At 44.0% G+C, this 17,635-nt stretch overlaps 1 protein-coding gene across 1 annotated transcript in view; it reads left to right on the forward strand.

Annotated features, from left to right (window-relative positions):
• The window catches only part of adcy5 (adenylate cyclase 5), a 123,320-nt gene that overhangs the window by 56,659 nt on the left and 49,026 nt on the right, over positions 1-17,635 (forward strand). Inside the window, exons 2-3 of the mRNA XM_034110218.2 lie at positions 12,948-13,097; positions 14,838-14,959. Coding sequence (XP_033966109.1) covers positions 12,948-13,097; positions 14,838-14,959 — 272 coding nt within the window. The remainder of the gene's footprint in view (positions 1-12,947; positions 13,098-14,837; positions 14,960-17,635) is intronic.

A 17,635-nucleotide genomic window follows, 5' to 3' on the forward strand; every position in this document is an offset into this window, starting at 1 on the left:
TAACTTCAGCAGCGTTTTGTCATTGTAATGCCATTGAAGACCACTTTTGACCAGACTACGACAAAGGTGAGCCATTTTGCCGTTTTTAGCTATCTCCGTGAGTTCTTATCATGGAGTGATGATGTATGTACAGATCAGTATGTAGTGTCTCTACTTTAAAGAGTCCTCTCCTGCTGATGTTCAGGTGTATATCAGTATTTAGCGTCTCTACTTTAAAGAGTCCTCTCCTGCTGATGTTCAGGTGTATATCAGTATTTAGCGTCTCTACTTTAAAGAGTCCTCTCCTGCTGATGTTCAGGTGTATATCAGTATTTAGGGTCTCTACTTTAAAGAGTCCTCTCCTGCTGATGTTCAGGTGTATATCAGTATGTAGTGTCTCTACTTTAAAGAGTCCTCTCCTGCTGATATTCAGGTGTATATCCGTATGTAGTGTCTCTACTTTAAAGAGTCCTCTCCTGCTGATGTTCAGGTGTATATCAGTGTGTAGTATCTCTACTTTAAAGAGTCCTATCCTGCTGATGTTCAGGTGCATATCAGTATTTAGTGTCTCTACTTTAAAGAGTCCTCTCCTGCTGATGTTCAGGTGTATATCAGTATGTAGTGTCTCTACTTTAAAGAGTCCTCTCCAGCTGATGTTCAGGTGTATATCAGTATGTAGTGTCTCTACTTTAAAGAGTCCTCTCCTGCTCATGTTCAGGTGTATATCATTATGTAGTGTCTCTACATGTCTCCATGCTTTAATGTTCAAAAAGCAATTATTTTTTTTCTCATACTGCCTCTTTTCACCCTCTGTCCGAAACCAGAGCCCAGTCTGCTCTGATTGGTTAGCTGGCCGACTCTGTTGTGATTGGTCAACCGCTTAGAGATGTCCCCTCCTTTAGCCTATCATGTACAATGTGTTGAAGTGCTTGCCAATAGAAGTGCAAGGTTTACATAATGATGTCACTGTGTTCCAGAAGTAAACAAAGGGGTCCAATGGAGGCGTAAAACCACAATAGCCCCTCTTTAAGGATCCGAGTACTTCTTCACCTCTGACCCCAGGACAGCTTGTTTTGGTGTTGTTTGGTTTTCACCTGCTGTCATCTCGTGTGTAATCTGCATGTTGGCTTCTAGAAAGATGCCCAGTGATAACTAAAAAGTCTGCTGTCAGCGTGGAGAGGGTCTCAGGAGTGGACGTGAGGGCGTCTGAACAGAAAGGTGTGGGAGAGACGTAGGAGAGTAAAAACTCAGACTGTAAATATTGACACCTCTGATGTCTGTTGTGTTTATGGCCTCCGCTGGCAATTATTAATCGCTCACTAAAATAATAACGTACACACGAGCACAGAGACTCCCCTGGTTACTGTCATCCTCCCTCACTTTCATGTGTGAGAAGAAAGTGAGATCTGTGTTATTAAAACGGAACTCACCTCAGGTCGGTGTCAGTCAAGTGAGGCTTCTGTAATAAACACAGGACACTTTAGAGACACATGGATCTTAAAATGACTGGAATGAATAGAGGCATGCTTTCTGCAGCGGTGATCAAGAGGTAAATGTTTGGATAGTATATTTTATTCACGTGTTTCAAAGTCATGGGACATAATAGCTTACTGTAAGTGGCGAACCGTGTCTATCACAACTGCGCCCCCCCCCCACACACACACACACACACACGGGGGGGGGGGCGCACAACAGCGGTAATTCAAGTTAAAAAGTCTCAAAAAAGCTACAACTACCGTCACAAACTGGATGAATGTGAAGTATTTTGTTAAAGGAGGAAGAAAGCGTAATCAAGAAGCACTACTGGAGTGACTTTGAAGGTTATTGGACTCAGGATTAATTTATTTGGATTCCCGCTGTATGAAGAAATGAAAGGACGGCGCAAGTGGAAACAATTCACAAAGGGATTAAACTGTTTAAAACACATGCTCAAAGTAAGCCGGATGTTGCCGATGTGTTTACGTGGATTCAAAAGTCGTAAATAATCTACAAAATGGAGGAGACCGATCTGATCGGAGCAACTGACAAATAATCCAACTGAAACCGACATGGACAATGACTAGGTTTTAAAAATGCGCTTATCCAGAAAAGCCCGGTTTGGACGCTTTACGGGCCGAAGAAACATTTCTATCAAAGAAAGAATTATACATTTCTGTCTTTTTATGCCTTTAATACTAACTTGAATTTTTATTAAAACTAATTAGTCAATTATTTTTTATATTTTTTGTAATGTAGAGACAGGCTTTTAGTGACGACATGTATTTCCCCCCAGGTTGGGAACCCCTGTTCTAGAGCACCCTGGAACCGAGGGGAAAGAATACGCCCATTGGCTACAAATCAATATGATTGGTTGATCAAACTGTCAGTCCAAACGTACGCTCTGTTTGTGTATCAGCCTCTGCAGCAGCTTGCTTGGCGGATCAAGTCATTCGGTGAATTAGAGCAAAATGTAGGATGCTTTTTTTATTAGAATGACTTGCCTGTAACGCGAATAGTATTAAAAAAATTAAACGGGTGACGTGAATGGATGACATGAAACAAAGGATAACATAAGATTCAAAGTTACAGTGTAGAAATGGCAATGAAAATCTTCTGACCTGAGCTCCTCCAACGATGCAACATATACAAAATAAAAAGTAGTGCAAAAGTCTATATACATGTCAATAGAATACACTTGTTGCACTACTTTGTATTTTGTATTTGCAAGGCGTCACACGAGTGCTCTTAACCAACTTTCAGCAGGTTTGGAAAAGCATTAAAATTAGCCTGTTGTGAAAAACGACAAGCTTGAATTCAGGGTTGGGTTTAAATCTATTCCGTTACAAATACCTGCAAAATTGTAAACAGTATCTGAGTATTAGTTTCTAGGAAAACCTGCCTTCCATTCAGGCAGTAGCGCTAACAATGGCACACATGAGCCATACTACAAAAGCAGAAATCTGAGCTGACAGAAAATGCTCCATTATAGTTTAACACACACAGTTACGCTCACACACACTATTTACCTTTGTTTGTATCCTGATAACCGTCACATGTAATCCGTTACTTATCAATCAACGACTGAACGTGATCATCCCTGATAATGAGTGTTCGGTTTGGTTCATTCACCTCCATTAGTGTTGATAATCAGCAGTGTCCTGGCCCCGGGGAGTACGTACTACATGTGGGATCTGTTGTGCTCTCACTCTCCATGTGTGGTGAGAGAAAAGCCCATAGGTTTTATCCCACATAAGGTGTGTGTGTGTGTGTGTGTGTGTGTGTGTGCGTGCGTGCGTGCGTGCGTGCGTGCGTGCGTTCATAGAATAAAGACTGCTGCTGCTGGGGAATATCTGTATTGACCTGTTGAAAGACTTTATCTGATGCATGGCGTTTCCATGGCAGTGCGGGGGCGCGATGCTTCGAGGCCGCGGCGCTGTGTTCAGCTGCAGCAGGAACACACCTTTTTAAATGTCACGTTTGGACGGTGTGTAAAGCGGGAGTCAGGGTCTTCCACACGTGAAGAAGACCTTTGCGCTCCAGCAGTCAGCCTGACGGTTCAGGGCTCTTATTGTCATGTGGGCATTGTTGTTATTAAAGTCGTTTCTATGCTTTTATTTGAAAGGCATGTTTGGGCACCGGGTGATTTGAGCACCTGGTGTACTTGTATATATATATTGGAGACAGGTGGAGGTGGGAGTCGAGCACTAGGAGGCACATGGTTTGTTTCACGGTGTTTCAAGACACAAAAGAGGAACGGCTTAAGGAACGAAATATAAGGAAACCTGTTGAATGTACTTTGTTATTGGAATAAAATGCACAACGGAGATTGTTGTCTGGATTTAGTCAAAGTCAACTTTATTGTCAATCTCAAAATATGTTGTACACAAAGAGATCAAAACATGTTTCCCACAGTCCTGAGGTATACCAAAAAACAACTCACACATTAAAATGCAAGAACACTCAATAATTGACAAAAAAAAACACAAAATAACCGTTTTCTTCAAGTAAGCAGGATATATATATAAACAGATTGTGTACATCGTGCAATGGGAGTGCAACAATGTCCATAGCAGCATACAAACTGGTGCTGAGTTTTTAGTGTCTGTGCCCTGCGTAAGTTCCGCTAACTCACATGTTTCAAACTCGAGGCCCGGGGGCCAAATCAGGCCCGTGGTGGATTTAATTTCGGCCCGCAGAATAATTTCTAATTGCTATTAGATCTGGCCCGCCGGTATATTGCAGCACGCCTTCCCTCCATCCTGAGGGTCTCCTCCGCTCAGAGCCTGAGCCCACACATTGATGACCTTGCACCCGAGATGAGATGCCAAGTGTCTGAGCTAGCATCAGAGCAGCACACTGAGTTCAATGGATGCTTCCTTCTGCACTCTTTCTCTCTCGACAACAGGGCATGTTTGTTTTCTCTCTGAGGGGAATAGTTTTCTTGAAGCTGTTGTTGGCCTGTGGGGAAATGCACTCATAAGAAATGACTCTGAAAAGCTGCAGATAGAGCCATGAGAAATGAATGCAGCTGATTGTTTAATGTTGTTTTTATAGGCAATAATTGAAGCTTTGTGAGTTCCAGGTTTAATATGTGCAATAAGTTCATTTCAATAAGTTCTGCTATAAACATTGAGGCAGTCCGGCCCTCCACTAGCACCCATTTTAAAATGTTGGCCCACTGTGTGTTTGAGTGGGACCCCCCTGCGCTAACTAGTGCCTCAGCGGCGGTGTTATTTTAAGTGATCTGTTTCATTTCTATATGATTGTGCGCGACACAGCCCTGCTTGTGTCATGGCGGAGAAAAAACCCAGAGCAAATACATCCGGCTGAGGATGTGCCTCCAACTCATTTGTTATGCGAATGAGCCGCTGGACAAGAACACATGTATTTCTATCATGTTCAGTTGTGAAGAAGCATTTCCCCATCAAGCTTTAGGACCAAACATGTGTGCTATTAGATTAGAGATGCACAATTACGATTCTGCAGCTTTAAATCCATTGCATCTTCAACTTTAGGCGCTTTTGTATTTGCAATATTTTACGTGTTACTTTTTCTATTGTATTGTTGGCGGAGCGGCAACTACGCTGTCGTTCTGTGCAAACGACCGATGGCGTTCTTTTTAGTTTGAAAACCTCCTGTGTGGGGACAGGACTGTCTTTTGGACACATCTCTATATATGGCTTTAAACCCTGGCTGTCAAATCACTTTGGAGCAAACTATGCATGAGGGAGGGTTTTTGTTTGTTTTATGAACACTTTGAAATAATTGTGCAGCTTGAGAGTGTTGGGAAAACTATTTGCCGTAAACATTACCCTCGTTGTAACAGCAGAGCCAAAAGGAGCACTGAACAGCACATATTTTACAATGGAGCGTACACACACTTAATTATCACACACCCATGAGCACCAGTGGCTGCGACGACGAGACGTCTTCAACTTCACATCTAATATTTGCTGTCGGAGCATCAGCTGTTTCTCTGTCAATAATATGCATGAGGGAGTTTAAGAACATTTTATCTGTAAGGCGTTGAGGTCTTTTAGTTTGTTTTTCTCTTTTTCACTGTTGTTGTGGCAGAACAATGAGTCAGCTTTTCATAATTTCAGTCATGATTAAAGGTGGGGTGGGTAAGTTTCAGAAACCGGCTCGAGATACACTTGTTCAATCAGGAGAGACGTGATGTATGAAATACATGTTTATTATCGGTCACATTATATAAATGAAACATAATGATGACAGTTTATAACAAGTGAATGAAATGTGTTTTGGCAACTAGGCCCAGGTTTTGTAGGACATCATTCGGGAAGGGAAAGAACCGTTTCCGATGAACCCCCAAAAGAAGTGAAGTATGAAGTACTGAACGTGAAGACATCTTACCTTGTGGGATGCAGTGGAAATCTATGGATGAAAATGAGAGGTTAATACATGTGGGAATTTAGACGTACTGATGCCTCCCAGGCGTCCTTCCTGGCCGTACGGGGCATCCCGGCCGTACGGGCAATAATATTAAACATGAACACAGACCCGGAGGTCACAACCTGACGTGCAGGGTTAAACATGAACACAGTGACACGTATGCTGACGTGCTATGAAACCACCACCACCAGTATAGGCATAATTACCATTCTTTTAGTGTTTGAGAGACCTTGGATAGCCAGCACGCGCTGATGTCCGGCGAATGTGGGATGTGAAGGCGGAGGAGGACCACCGCCCGAGTTGCAGGGATGAGGGAGAAATGCCTGATTGCAGCAGAGGTGCTGAGCCTATCTGAACGAAAGCCCTGATATGCTATTAAGACGCCACAACCAGTTATGCATTATTTACCATCGGTAAACTGAAGGGCTCTTAGATTGCAGCACGAGCCGATGTCCGGGCGAAGAGGGAGATGTAAATAAGTAAGCACGAGCTGTTAGCTGGAGTACAGTAGTGCATGAATATCATAGCCTGGATTGATGCGAGCCAAGTGAGCAAACCCGAGAATATGAATGAAGTGCAGAATGCACGCGGAAAAGACGTACACTTAGTTAAATGCTGAGACATGACCCACGATATAGTATAGCTTAATAGCAGTTAAGTGCGCCAGGATGAGTCATAGATGCTGATAAACTGATTGAGTGATTAAGATTGTCTTCCATCATCTGAGTGAGGATGGTGGGAGGAAGGGGAGAGCAGATTTAAAGGGGTTAGCAGGTGCGATGATTGGCTAGCCGGGGCGTAATGCCCCCGATCACTTATTGAGATAACGTGTGACGCCCGATGATGTTGTCTTCCTGATTGAACTTACGCTGAGCTACATTTCAATCAGGAGAGACGTGATGTATGAGTACATGTTTATTACCGGGACACATGATATGCGGGAATAGTGATGACGTATTACGACAAGTAACTGTAATGATGTTTTGGCGATTAGGCCCCGGGTTTGCAGGATGATCATTCAGGAGGGAAAGAACCGCTCTGATGAACCCCCAAAAGAAGTGAAGTATGAAGTACGGAGCTGTGAGCAATCCTTACCTTGCGGCTGGCTGCGGAGATCTATGGATGAAAAGGAGATTAACATGGGGACATGATGAGCGCCGGAATCGCTTCCGGGCTGCGGGGTTAGTCATGCGCGGGACCACTGCCCGAAACCTGCACGCAGGTTTAACGTGACGCAGACCCACTGGCCGCAACCTGCGCCCGCAGGGTTAAACCTAACCGCGGATCTGTGTCGGCAACTTGACTCGGACCCACGTTCGCGACCTGCACTTGCGGGATTAGCATACGCAGATCCGGAGTCATAGCCTGACAGATCCGGAACCGTAGACACGTATACATGCTGACGTGTTACCACACCAGTTATTGGTATATTTACCATCTTTCAGTGTTTGAGGGACCTTTGGATAGCCAGCACGGCACTGATGTCCGGGCGGATGTAGGATGTGAAGGCAGAGGAGGACCATCGTCCGAGTTGTTGCAGGGATGAGGACGAGACGCCTTGATTAGCAGCGGAGGTAGCTGCGCCTATCCTGAACGAATGCCCCGAGAATAATTGGGGCGATAAGCCGGATCTAATGAGAACTTGCTTTAAGTAATGATTGAACTGGCGTTGAGTTAAGGGAATATCCCCTGAAATAAGAAATAGTGGTGAGAGGATTAATGAAAGGTCTAAGATGCAGAATTTGATCATGGATTTATAAGGGCAGAACGGGGAATCGTTGCGATTTTCGTTTTTTAGCAATATACATGACATAGCCTATTATAGATGTTTCCGGTACCGATAAAAGACCAATACGTTGGAGCTTAACGGCGCGTAAAACACACACGTGATGACATCACCAATGAATCGACGACTGAATAAGTTGGCAACTAATTTGGTAATCAATTTTGATCGATTAAGACGAAAAAAACGGTTTTAATTAGGTCAACTGAAATATGCGTCACATCCTGCTGCGGTCCCGCGCCGGCGCCGTTTCTTGCAGGTGAATAACCTGACCCCGGCTCGATGAGCGAGCTATGGATACATGAAAGAAAAGGAAAGTGTCGGAGGAACACAGAGGGTTTAATTCTGCTCGTTTTAATTTTATTAACTTCCTTCAAATGTGCAGAGGACTCCCCAAGTGTTTTAATTCTCCTTATAAGAGTTCTTTGTTTATTATTAGAGGTAAACAGTTTTCTATAATATAATAAATGCAAAAAACTGTAGTTTGTCTATGATGTAATAATAATATATACAACTTTACAAGCTTATCTCTCAGTCCAGCTCAGCAGAACATCGTTTCAGTGCGATAAGAACAGCAGGGTAACCGTTTCTAAATCCACCTCCCTCTCTCGCCGTCTCACTCCTCGTTTCTTTATTCTCTTTGGTCGTGCCTTTGCTTCCATTCAGTCCTCCACCAGTCACTCCTCCCTGTGAGTGAGTGAGTGTGCTTGGTTTTCAGCATGGAAACCTGCTGCTGAGGGGCTTTTGACTTGATAGAGACGTGCTGTGTGAGTCCGGTTTGTTCCGGCAACAGAGAGGCCGTGGTGTGACTGTGATTCAGCTGGCTGACTCAGCCCGTTAATCGGCTCTTTGAAAAGAAAGGGCTGCTGGCTCTGCTTTGCAGCTCCATGCCGGTCCCAAGGCCCGCTGTATGCCTGCAGCTGAATGGACACAATGCCTTTTTCAGCTGCGGTGCCTTGGTCACGTGACAGCTTGCAGGCCGTTTGATAGGTGGACACTTAGACAGGATCAACAAGAACAACGAGAGGAATGCAGATATATTCGCTTCGAATTATCCAAATCATTGTAAATCCTGGATATTAGTTAAAGCTTCCATGTCCTGCTTTTCCGGTTATCACCGTCCCCTTGTTGTTATGTAGCTTTGTCTGCATGTGAACGGTCTGCAGTCACAAACCCTGAAAGTACACCCTGTAGCGAGTAACACTCTAACACAGAGAAGACCTGTCTGCTGCCCCAGAACGCCTCGTTGGACATTTCTCTTTCTCCATTTTTTTCTTCCTGGTCACAGTGACATAAGGGCCACTGTGATGGAGATCCACACACACACACACACACACACACACACACACACACACACACACACACACACACACACACACACACACACACACACACACACAGACAGACAGACAGACAGACAGACAGACAGACAGACAGACAGACAGACAGACAGACAGACAGACAGACAGACAGACAGACAGACAGACAGACAGACAGACAGACAGACAGACAGACAGACAGACAGACAGACAGACTCAGCGGCGAAACTGTGGCGCGCTTACACTGTAGGTACGTGGCGTTTGGGGGTGCTAGTGGAGCCTCGCAGGTGGGGGTGCTGCAGCCCCCTCAGCACCCCCCCTTCCCGTGTCCATGGTGCTCAGGCTGAGTTCAGACTGGCGATGTCTCGCTATCTCGCAGAGCCCACGCAGCAACCAGGAAACGACACCAGCTCTCACTGTCCGCTCCTCGAGCCTCAAAGGGCGGACCAGCGAGCCCCGCAACGTCCCGCCAACACGGTGCCCAGACCCCATGCAGCATTCTCATCTGTTTGTCCTTACTGGTGTCATTTCCTGGTTGCTAACAAACGCCATGGTAACACATAATCATTGGTGTTCCGCTGTAACGGTGGTGGACTCATCAGAACAGAGTGGGCGAGCTGACCAATCAGAGCACAGTGGGCTCATAGGGAGGGGGGGGGGGGGGGGGGCGGGAGCTCCAACAAGCCGTTTAGGACAGAGAGTGAATACACAGACTACACAGAGATGCTGTGTGAGAAACCAATGTGAGATTGGAACATTGATCAATATAAATCTATTCTCGTCGACCTCGACAATGGAATTATGATCAGCAGAAATGGCCATGGCATGGAGCCTTTAAGTTGTGTAATAATACTCAATAACTACGTGTACTTTCAAACAGAAACCAGGTTATTTATGGATTCAGAGTGTTTGAACATACGACCCTGACCTTCATTTGGAAGAAAAATATGTTTTTTCTCAACTCAAACCTGAAGGACGAAGAAGAAAATCTGCCTCCATTTCTGAATGACTTCTTTAAATAAGTGATGCCTGTGGCGCAGGGGGTGAATAAGAGGGTGAGCCATTAATGGTGTGAAATGGCTTGTATGAGTTTCTTTTGGATTGTTCAGTATAAGCCTGCATCGCTCCTGTATTTGTAATCTTTCCCTTCCTCTCACCGTGCCGCTGTCTCAACAAAACGGCCCCTTTTTTTGTTTTCAAAGTTGTACTGGGGGCCAGGGGTAGATTTGAAACCAGAATCTATGTTTACATTCTTGCACCAGATTCATAAACACCTGCTTACACACATATTGTTCTGTGGGATAAATCCCACATAACAAATAGCCCTCTGTGCAGCTGTCTGGAGAAGAACCGTGCTTTTGTCCTTGGCCTGATGTCTGACGGTGCAAAGACACAGGCTTAACTCAACACTTAGAGTTGTATAAGTCAATACAATGATGTGTGGTGTGACTTATGTACATGTTTACTTGGAGTCAATGAAAACATGTTGAATAAACATTAACTCTGTAAATATTGAGACTGTTAGGATGAATGATGCCCAGATTTACCCAGAGACCTTCTGACCTGACAAGTGGTTTAATAATATTTGTTGTGTACATAATAATAATAATAATAATAATACTAATAATAATACATGACACTTATATAGCGCTTTTCTAAAAACTCAAAGACGCTCCTCCGCTCCCTCCACTGGCTTCCGGTAACTGCTAGAATCCACTTCAAGACACTGGTGCTTGCGTACCATGCTGCGAATGAATCTGGCCCTTCCTACATCCAGGACATGGTTAAACCGTACACCCCAGCACGTGCACTCCGCTCTGCATCAGCCAAACGGCTCGCTGCACCCTCGCTGCGAGGGGGACCCAAGTTCCCATCAGCAAAAACACGTGGGTTTGCTATCCTGGCTCCAAAATGGTGGAATGAGCTCCCATTGACATCAGGACAGCAGATAGCTTACACACCTTCCGGCGCAGACTGAAAACTCATCTCTTTCGACTCCACTTCGAGCGATAGAACTACTAACAAAGCACTTATATACTAATACAGGACTGGCTTATCTAAAGCCAGTTGAGTAGCACTTGAAATGTTTTGGCTCTATGAACGAATGCACTGATTGTAAGTCGCTTTGGATAAAAGCCTCAGCTAAATGCAATGAAATGCAATGAAATGCAATGAAATGTAAAATAACACAAAAATATGTAAGATACAAACAAAAAACGTATTATTATGAATCCCATTTGAGAGTGTTTAGAAATCTGAATGGTATTGACCCAATGAACTTGTGTTCTAATAACTATAGAGGTTTGGGGCAGAGTTGACATGTGTTGTATTTGTTTTACATAAAGAGAACATTATGTTAAATAGTCCCTGTTGGAAAGAGACATGAAACCAGACGGATAATCTCTCATCTGGATGCGTGCGGACATTTTGTTCAAACCTCTGCTAAAACAGAGGAAAGAATCTTTCTAATAAAATCCGGTTAATTAAATTTGCTGAGATTTTAAAAAGAGATTTGGTTTTTGATTTATTTCATTTTAAAATGTATATTTCTGTGCGTAGTCTGCCTAGTTTATTTAGTAAAATATTCGTAAATAAGGCCGCAGTGTAAGTGTATTGCTTGCATGCTTTATTTATTTGAATGACTATTGCAAGTTTAATGCATCTGTCTTGTCTTCAAAGGTGTTTCACCTAAAGCACCCATTCAGCAACTAAATGGAAATTATCAAGTAAACTACTGCAATAAAAGACTGAAAAAGTAACTGTGTCATTGGAGTGGAATCCAGTTCCAGATCCAGTAGAAGTTTCAAGTCCCTTTCAAACTGCACCAAAATCAGAGAAGACTTGACGGCTGTAGTTCAATCTGGAGACAGTCCTTTGATGTAACGATATATATGTATTGCCGGGATACGCAGATGCATGTAATGGTGTTTGGCGATTAGAGCCTGTTGTGCTGGAATATCATTCGGCCGGGGAACAACCAACCCGATGAATCCCCCCCTGGGGTCTAGACCCTGGTGGCGGTGAAGGCATGAAGGGATTGATGGAGGCCGGTCTGAAGAGGAGAGGTTTAAGCTTGGCCCTGGTTTCAGACGACCGGGAGGTGGAGGAGGGCTGCGTCGAGGCATCAGGGGAGAGAGCAGATTTAAAGGTTCAGCAATGCACTATGATAGGCTTGTGGGAATAGAGTGCCCCCGTGACGCGTCCTAAAACCCGGAAGTAAGTTCGCATGTTAGCACGTCCGGTTCCCTCGACAAAAAGCAACGGGACGTCTCCATAGGATTCAGGGAAATAGCTGGAACTAAGCTCTGTGGTTGAGACACGTGGAAGAGACGGATCACGTTTTGTGAAGAGTTGACGTGTCTGAAAAACGATGGTTGTTACCAAGTGGATAGGATAGGACTACAGAAGTTGTCGAGGCTGTTTTACGTCATTACGCCGAACACGTAAACACTTCTAAGTTAGTTCCTGTTCTGCTTGAAAGCCAGTCCCTGCCTCCTGCAGACTGTTCAAACAAACGCTTCAACTTGTTCCATTTAGAGTCTGTGTGTTTGAATATGGATCTGAAGTCGGCGTGACGTTGAAGCAGCGACCCTGCTGTAGCTCCTTTATAGCATAACGTTAGCATTTTGCTTCCGGCGACTAGATTTCTGATTCTAAAATGATAAAAGTAGGGTAGACATGTGGAGATTATCCGGCTGAACAAAACGTGATCCGTCTCTTCAATGTTTCTCAACCACAGACCTTAGTTCCAGATATTTCCCAAACCCTAAGGAGAGATTGCGTTTTTGTCGAAGGAACCGGAAGGAGTTTGCTTCCGGGTTTTAGGACGCGTCCCTGCGGCACTCTGATAGGTCTAGCTGAGGAGTGACGCCCCGATCACAGAGGAGAGAGAGAGTAGTACGCTGGAAGACGGTCTTCCTGGTTGAACTTGCGCTAAGCTTCATTTCATGTTTCTCTCTCGCCCTCTTCCACAGATAGTGTCCAACGTGCTGATCTTCTCATGCACCAACATCGTGGGGGTCTGCACTCATTACCCCGCAGAGGGCTCTCAGCGACAGGCCTTCCAGGAGACCAGGGAGTGTATCCAGGCCCGCCTGCACTCCCAGAGAGAGAACCAGCAGCAGGTGAGACACAGCCAGGCTCGGGGAGTCTCTTACAATTAAAATACATCATCAGTAACTGTTTGGAAAATCTCACTCGTCCCCGGCTTGAGCTTCAATCTCAGGATCCAGTATTTCTGATGCTCTCCAGAATGGAAGTAGTCCTCACACACAGAGCATCAACTAGTTCACATGCTGACATACAAGAGAGGCAGTCACAGGCACAAGATGGAGGACTACCGGGTCTTAGGTGAGCACACATCCTGTCACGCACACAGCTGCAGGTGGGATACCTCGTTATCATGTACTCTCATGTTGGGAGAGGACATTCAGTATTCTCCCAACGGTGACCTAATCTGAGTATCAACATGTAAGTAATGTAACCTGGTCATTAGGCTTTCCGTTAGTGTTGGTATTGCCTCAATATCAAATGCAATGTCAATAAATGCAAGAAATATAAAGTGTGAACGATGTGACCTTGGCAAAGAAAGTATATTTAGGATCATAAATGATTGTATTGATAGTAAAACCTGCCTTTCATTCATCATATTCAGGCAGTACACCAACGATGAAACACATGAGCACATACTACAGTTTAAAAAAGCAGAATTAAAATCTGAGCTTTCGGGGGCTAAACATTGGTATGGTGTAATTCCTGCTATTCATCGTTACATCATTTTAAAATGGCGCTTCTTCCTGGACAAAATCCCATTTTTACATGATGTGACTTTCAGTCTTTTTTCAACTGATTTCGTTTTGTTTTTTTCGTTAAATCACTGTTGGCGCGTGATTCGCTGTACGGCATATATCACCGTCCTTTCCTTTAACCCTCCCGTTGTCTTCGGGTCAAGTCTGCATCAAGGCTTCAGGATATCCTTCACAGGAGACATTTGAACATATGAAATTGCTGATCACCACTTTCATTGGATTTTGGATGATTTAGTGAACTTTGTAACACCACGGTGTTCCCGGGCAAATATGTGACCTGATGCTGAAACCCCTGGGGATTCAAAGGACGCATCAAAGCGATAAAGGGCTTCAATGGCACCTATTATGTATCAGGGTTTGGGCTTCCACCTGACTGAGAACGCTACAGGCTATAAACTCTCACTGCACAGCTTGATATTTGGACACACACACACACGCACATGCACGCACACACACACACACAGAACAATTGAACACATTTCCCGCTCTTATGTGCCCCTCCCCCCACATGGATCACACCTGGCACACGCATCATGTTCAGTGTCTATTCTCTGTATATGTACTGCAGTTGTTCATGTGTACCAGTACTCTGATACAATATGTACAGTTTGAAAGGCTGTTAAATTAAATGTGGTGATGATTAATGGTTTTTGTGTTAATATAATAGCAGTTAAAACAGGACCGGTCACATTTGACCACGAACACCAAAGTAAGGGGGGGGGGACGAAGACAATAGGAGTCCAACCACGGATAAATACCTTCCATTAACACCATCAACCTAAGATCATATTCACATATTCCTACAGCTGTGGTGTGGTTAAGACCGGCTAGAGATAATGGCCTAATCACCGAGTAGTTATTGTATTCATTAGAGGGTGTTAGTCATGCTGCCTCCACCTCTTAGCTTAGCGTGCCCTTATTACCGTGCTTTGACCTTAAAGCCTCGGTCTGGATCTCTGAATCCTCCCACTGCTCCAGGTCCACTGAAGATGGAAAACGGTGCGTAACGAGTTTAAATATCTGCCTGATATCTCCTCTTCCCACGCTCTCCTGCAGGAACGCCTTCTGCTCTCAGTGCTTCCCCGCCACGTCGCCATGGAGATGAAAGCCGACATAAACGCCAAGCAGGAGGACATGATGTTTCACAAGATCTACATCCAGAAGCACGACAACGTGAGGTAACACGGGGAGGCATACGGAGAGGAGGTGGGGTGATGTGGGGAAACAGATTGGAGATGCTATTAATAGAACATGTGTTGCCTCGGGAAAACAGTAACAATACACACACACACACACACACACACACACACACACACACACACACACACACACACACACACACACACACACATTTAGATACACACACACAAATATGCATTGCTTCTTTAAAGGAAGAACACGTTATTTAGTTGGCATTGAGAATTGTATTGCAGCTATTGGGGGTAGGGGAGTAGAAATATAATTTGGTAATTTATTGATCTTTGCATTATTTTAAAATAGTGCTACTTGCTGGGGCAAATCTAATTTTACATGACATGAGTTTCAGGTTTTTCTTCCACTTTTTCCCCACTAAATCCCTTTTGGAGAGTGATTAGCAGAACAGAAGATATCATGTCAGAGTCCTTTCCTTTGAACAAGTTGAAGCCAATGTTGGTTTCGGCAGGAGCTGCTATAAATAGAACGTGTGTTACCTCGCCCGTCCACACAGCAGCGTTAAGAAATCTTCCAACGCTTCTGCCCATTCACTTTGACTGGGGTGACGTCGCGTTGCCTCGTTTTCGCCAAACTGCATTGTGGGTAAGCAAAGCGAAGATTTCCAGGATTTTCAGGATTCAAAAGTTGAGGTGAAAGCGTCAGCCAATCAAATCCCGTTTATGAAAATCTGACAGAACAAGCGCTAGCCAATCAAACCGCGTGTAAGCTGGGAGAGACAGACATTTCCTCATATTCCAAATGAGAAATTACGGTAGCAAATCACCCGGTTCTTTACGACCAGAACTATTAACGGGATACAAACCGGAGGAACCAGGCATGGAGGGAGGTGGCAGAGACAGTGGGGGAAACTGGTAGGGTTTCGCCTGTTTGGGGAGTTTATATATATATATATATTGCTCGCATAAAATCCCCGGGGGTTTTTGCTTTGTATGTCGGGGGCGGGAGATTCATGTGATTGGTTGTTGGTCGCGCTGCTCGCAAAAAATCCCCAAGCTGTCAGACACGCCCAGCTCCAAGATTTTTTTAACGCTGCTGTGTTGAGGGGCCGTAACAATACACACACACATTTAGATACACACACACATTTAGACACACACACACTGCTGTTCGTGACGCACATGTAGAGTTCCACAAATTAATATTCAATGCTTATACAAACCTTTTTTCTTTCTCAAGCTTGCATTGAGCGAGCTTTGGTCACGAGAGGAGAAAGATGACTGAAACAATACAACATAACAACAGTGCTTTGTGTTCAGTAGTACTACGGTTTACTACTTTAAATACTAGAGAGGAAGATATACTCAGATCTTGTGAGTCATACGATGATTTTGAGTTTCTAAGGCACTCAATCTGATTCAGAAAAGTCACAACTAATGTACCTAACAGTGATGCTTTATAACCATTTAAATTGAACTAAATTCACCGTACTGTACTTCTCAATATACTATCACTATACCCTCATTGCAATATCACTGTATATTATAAATAATAAATAAACCAGATTGAAAAACAGAATTTCCCCCAGGTGGATAAACAAAGGTTCATCTTGTTCTTATATTACTCGCTATATTAAACAACATCTTGATTCTCTCTTTACTACTAATTGCACACTATACTCACATTCCTAATCACTATGCTACTCGCTATGCTATGCTATGCTATACAACATGACTTTACTCTCATTACTATATCACTATGCTACTCGCTATGCTATGCTATGCTATGCAAAATGACTTTACTCTCATTACTATATCACTATGCTACTCGCTATGCTATGCTATGCTATGCCATGCTATGCTATGCAACATGACTTTACTCACATTACTATATCACTATGCTAATCGCTATGCTATGCTATGCTATGCTACATGACTTTACTCACATTACTATATCACTATGCTAATCGCTATGCTATGCTATGATATGCTATACAACATGACTTTACTCACATTACTATACAGGGCTTTTTCTATAAAAATTGAGTATGAGGGCGCTGATCTTGTAAGATATATCCATTCACACGAGAACATGACGCCCAAATACAAGATGGCGCCATGAACGTTAACAACAACGCGATGTCGGAGCACAGGACAGGTACTATGTAACAAAACGGTTTCTCTGCATTTGACCCATCCTACTGTTAGGAGCAGTGGGCTGCCATTATGTACGGCGCCCGGGGAGCAGTGTAGGGAACGGTGCCTTGCTCAGGGACTTGAACTGGTGACCTCACAGTCCCTATGGGCTTCACCCCCACCACCCTGTATCACTATTGAACTCATTATACTGTAGTATACTACATTACTATACTGTTATTACTATATCACTATATTTTACTACTCACTTTACCACAATACTCCCATTTCAACACTTTACCTTGAATTCTTACTTTCACACACTGCCCTTTTGAGACGTGATTTTTCCTATTCGTTGTCTTATCGCGTACTTCTTCACGCATCTCAATACATATTTATATTGCTTTTATTTCTGGTGCAGCATTGTTTGATTGCAAAATAAATGATTTAATTCAGGTTAATCCTGAATGGTGCAGCCCACCCACGAGCATATAGGGGAGGGGGGGGGGGGGGGAGTAGTAGCAGGTGTTGTCATGACGATAGGCTCCATGGTATTTTCCAAGAGCG

The sequence above is a fragment of the Pseudochaenichthys georgianus genome, chromosome 21, assembly GCF_902827115.2.
Source record: "Pseudochaenichthys georgianus chromosome 21, fPseGeo1.2, whole genome shotgun sequence".
Classification (NCBI taxonomy): Eukaryota; Metazoa; Chordata; class Actinopteri; order Perciformes; family Channichthyidae; genus Pseudochaenichthys; species Pseudochaenichthys georgianus.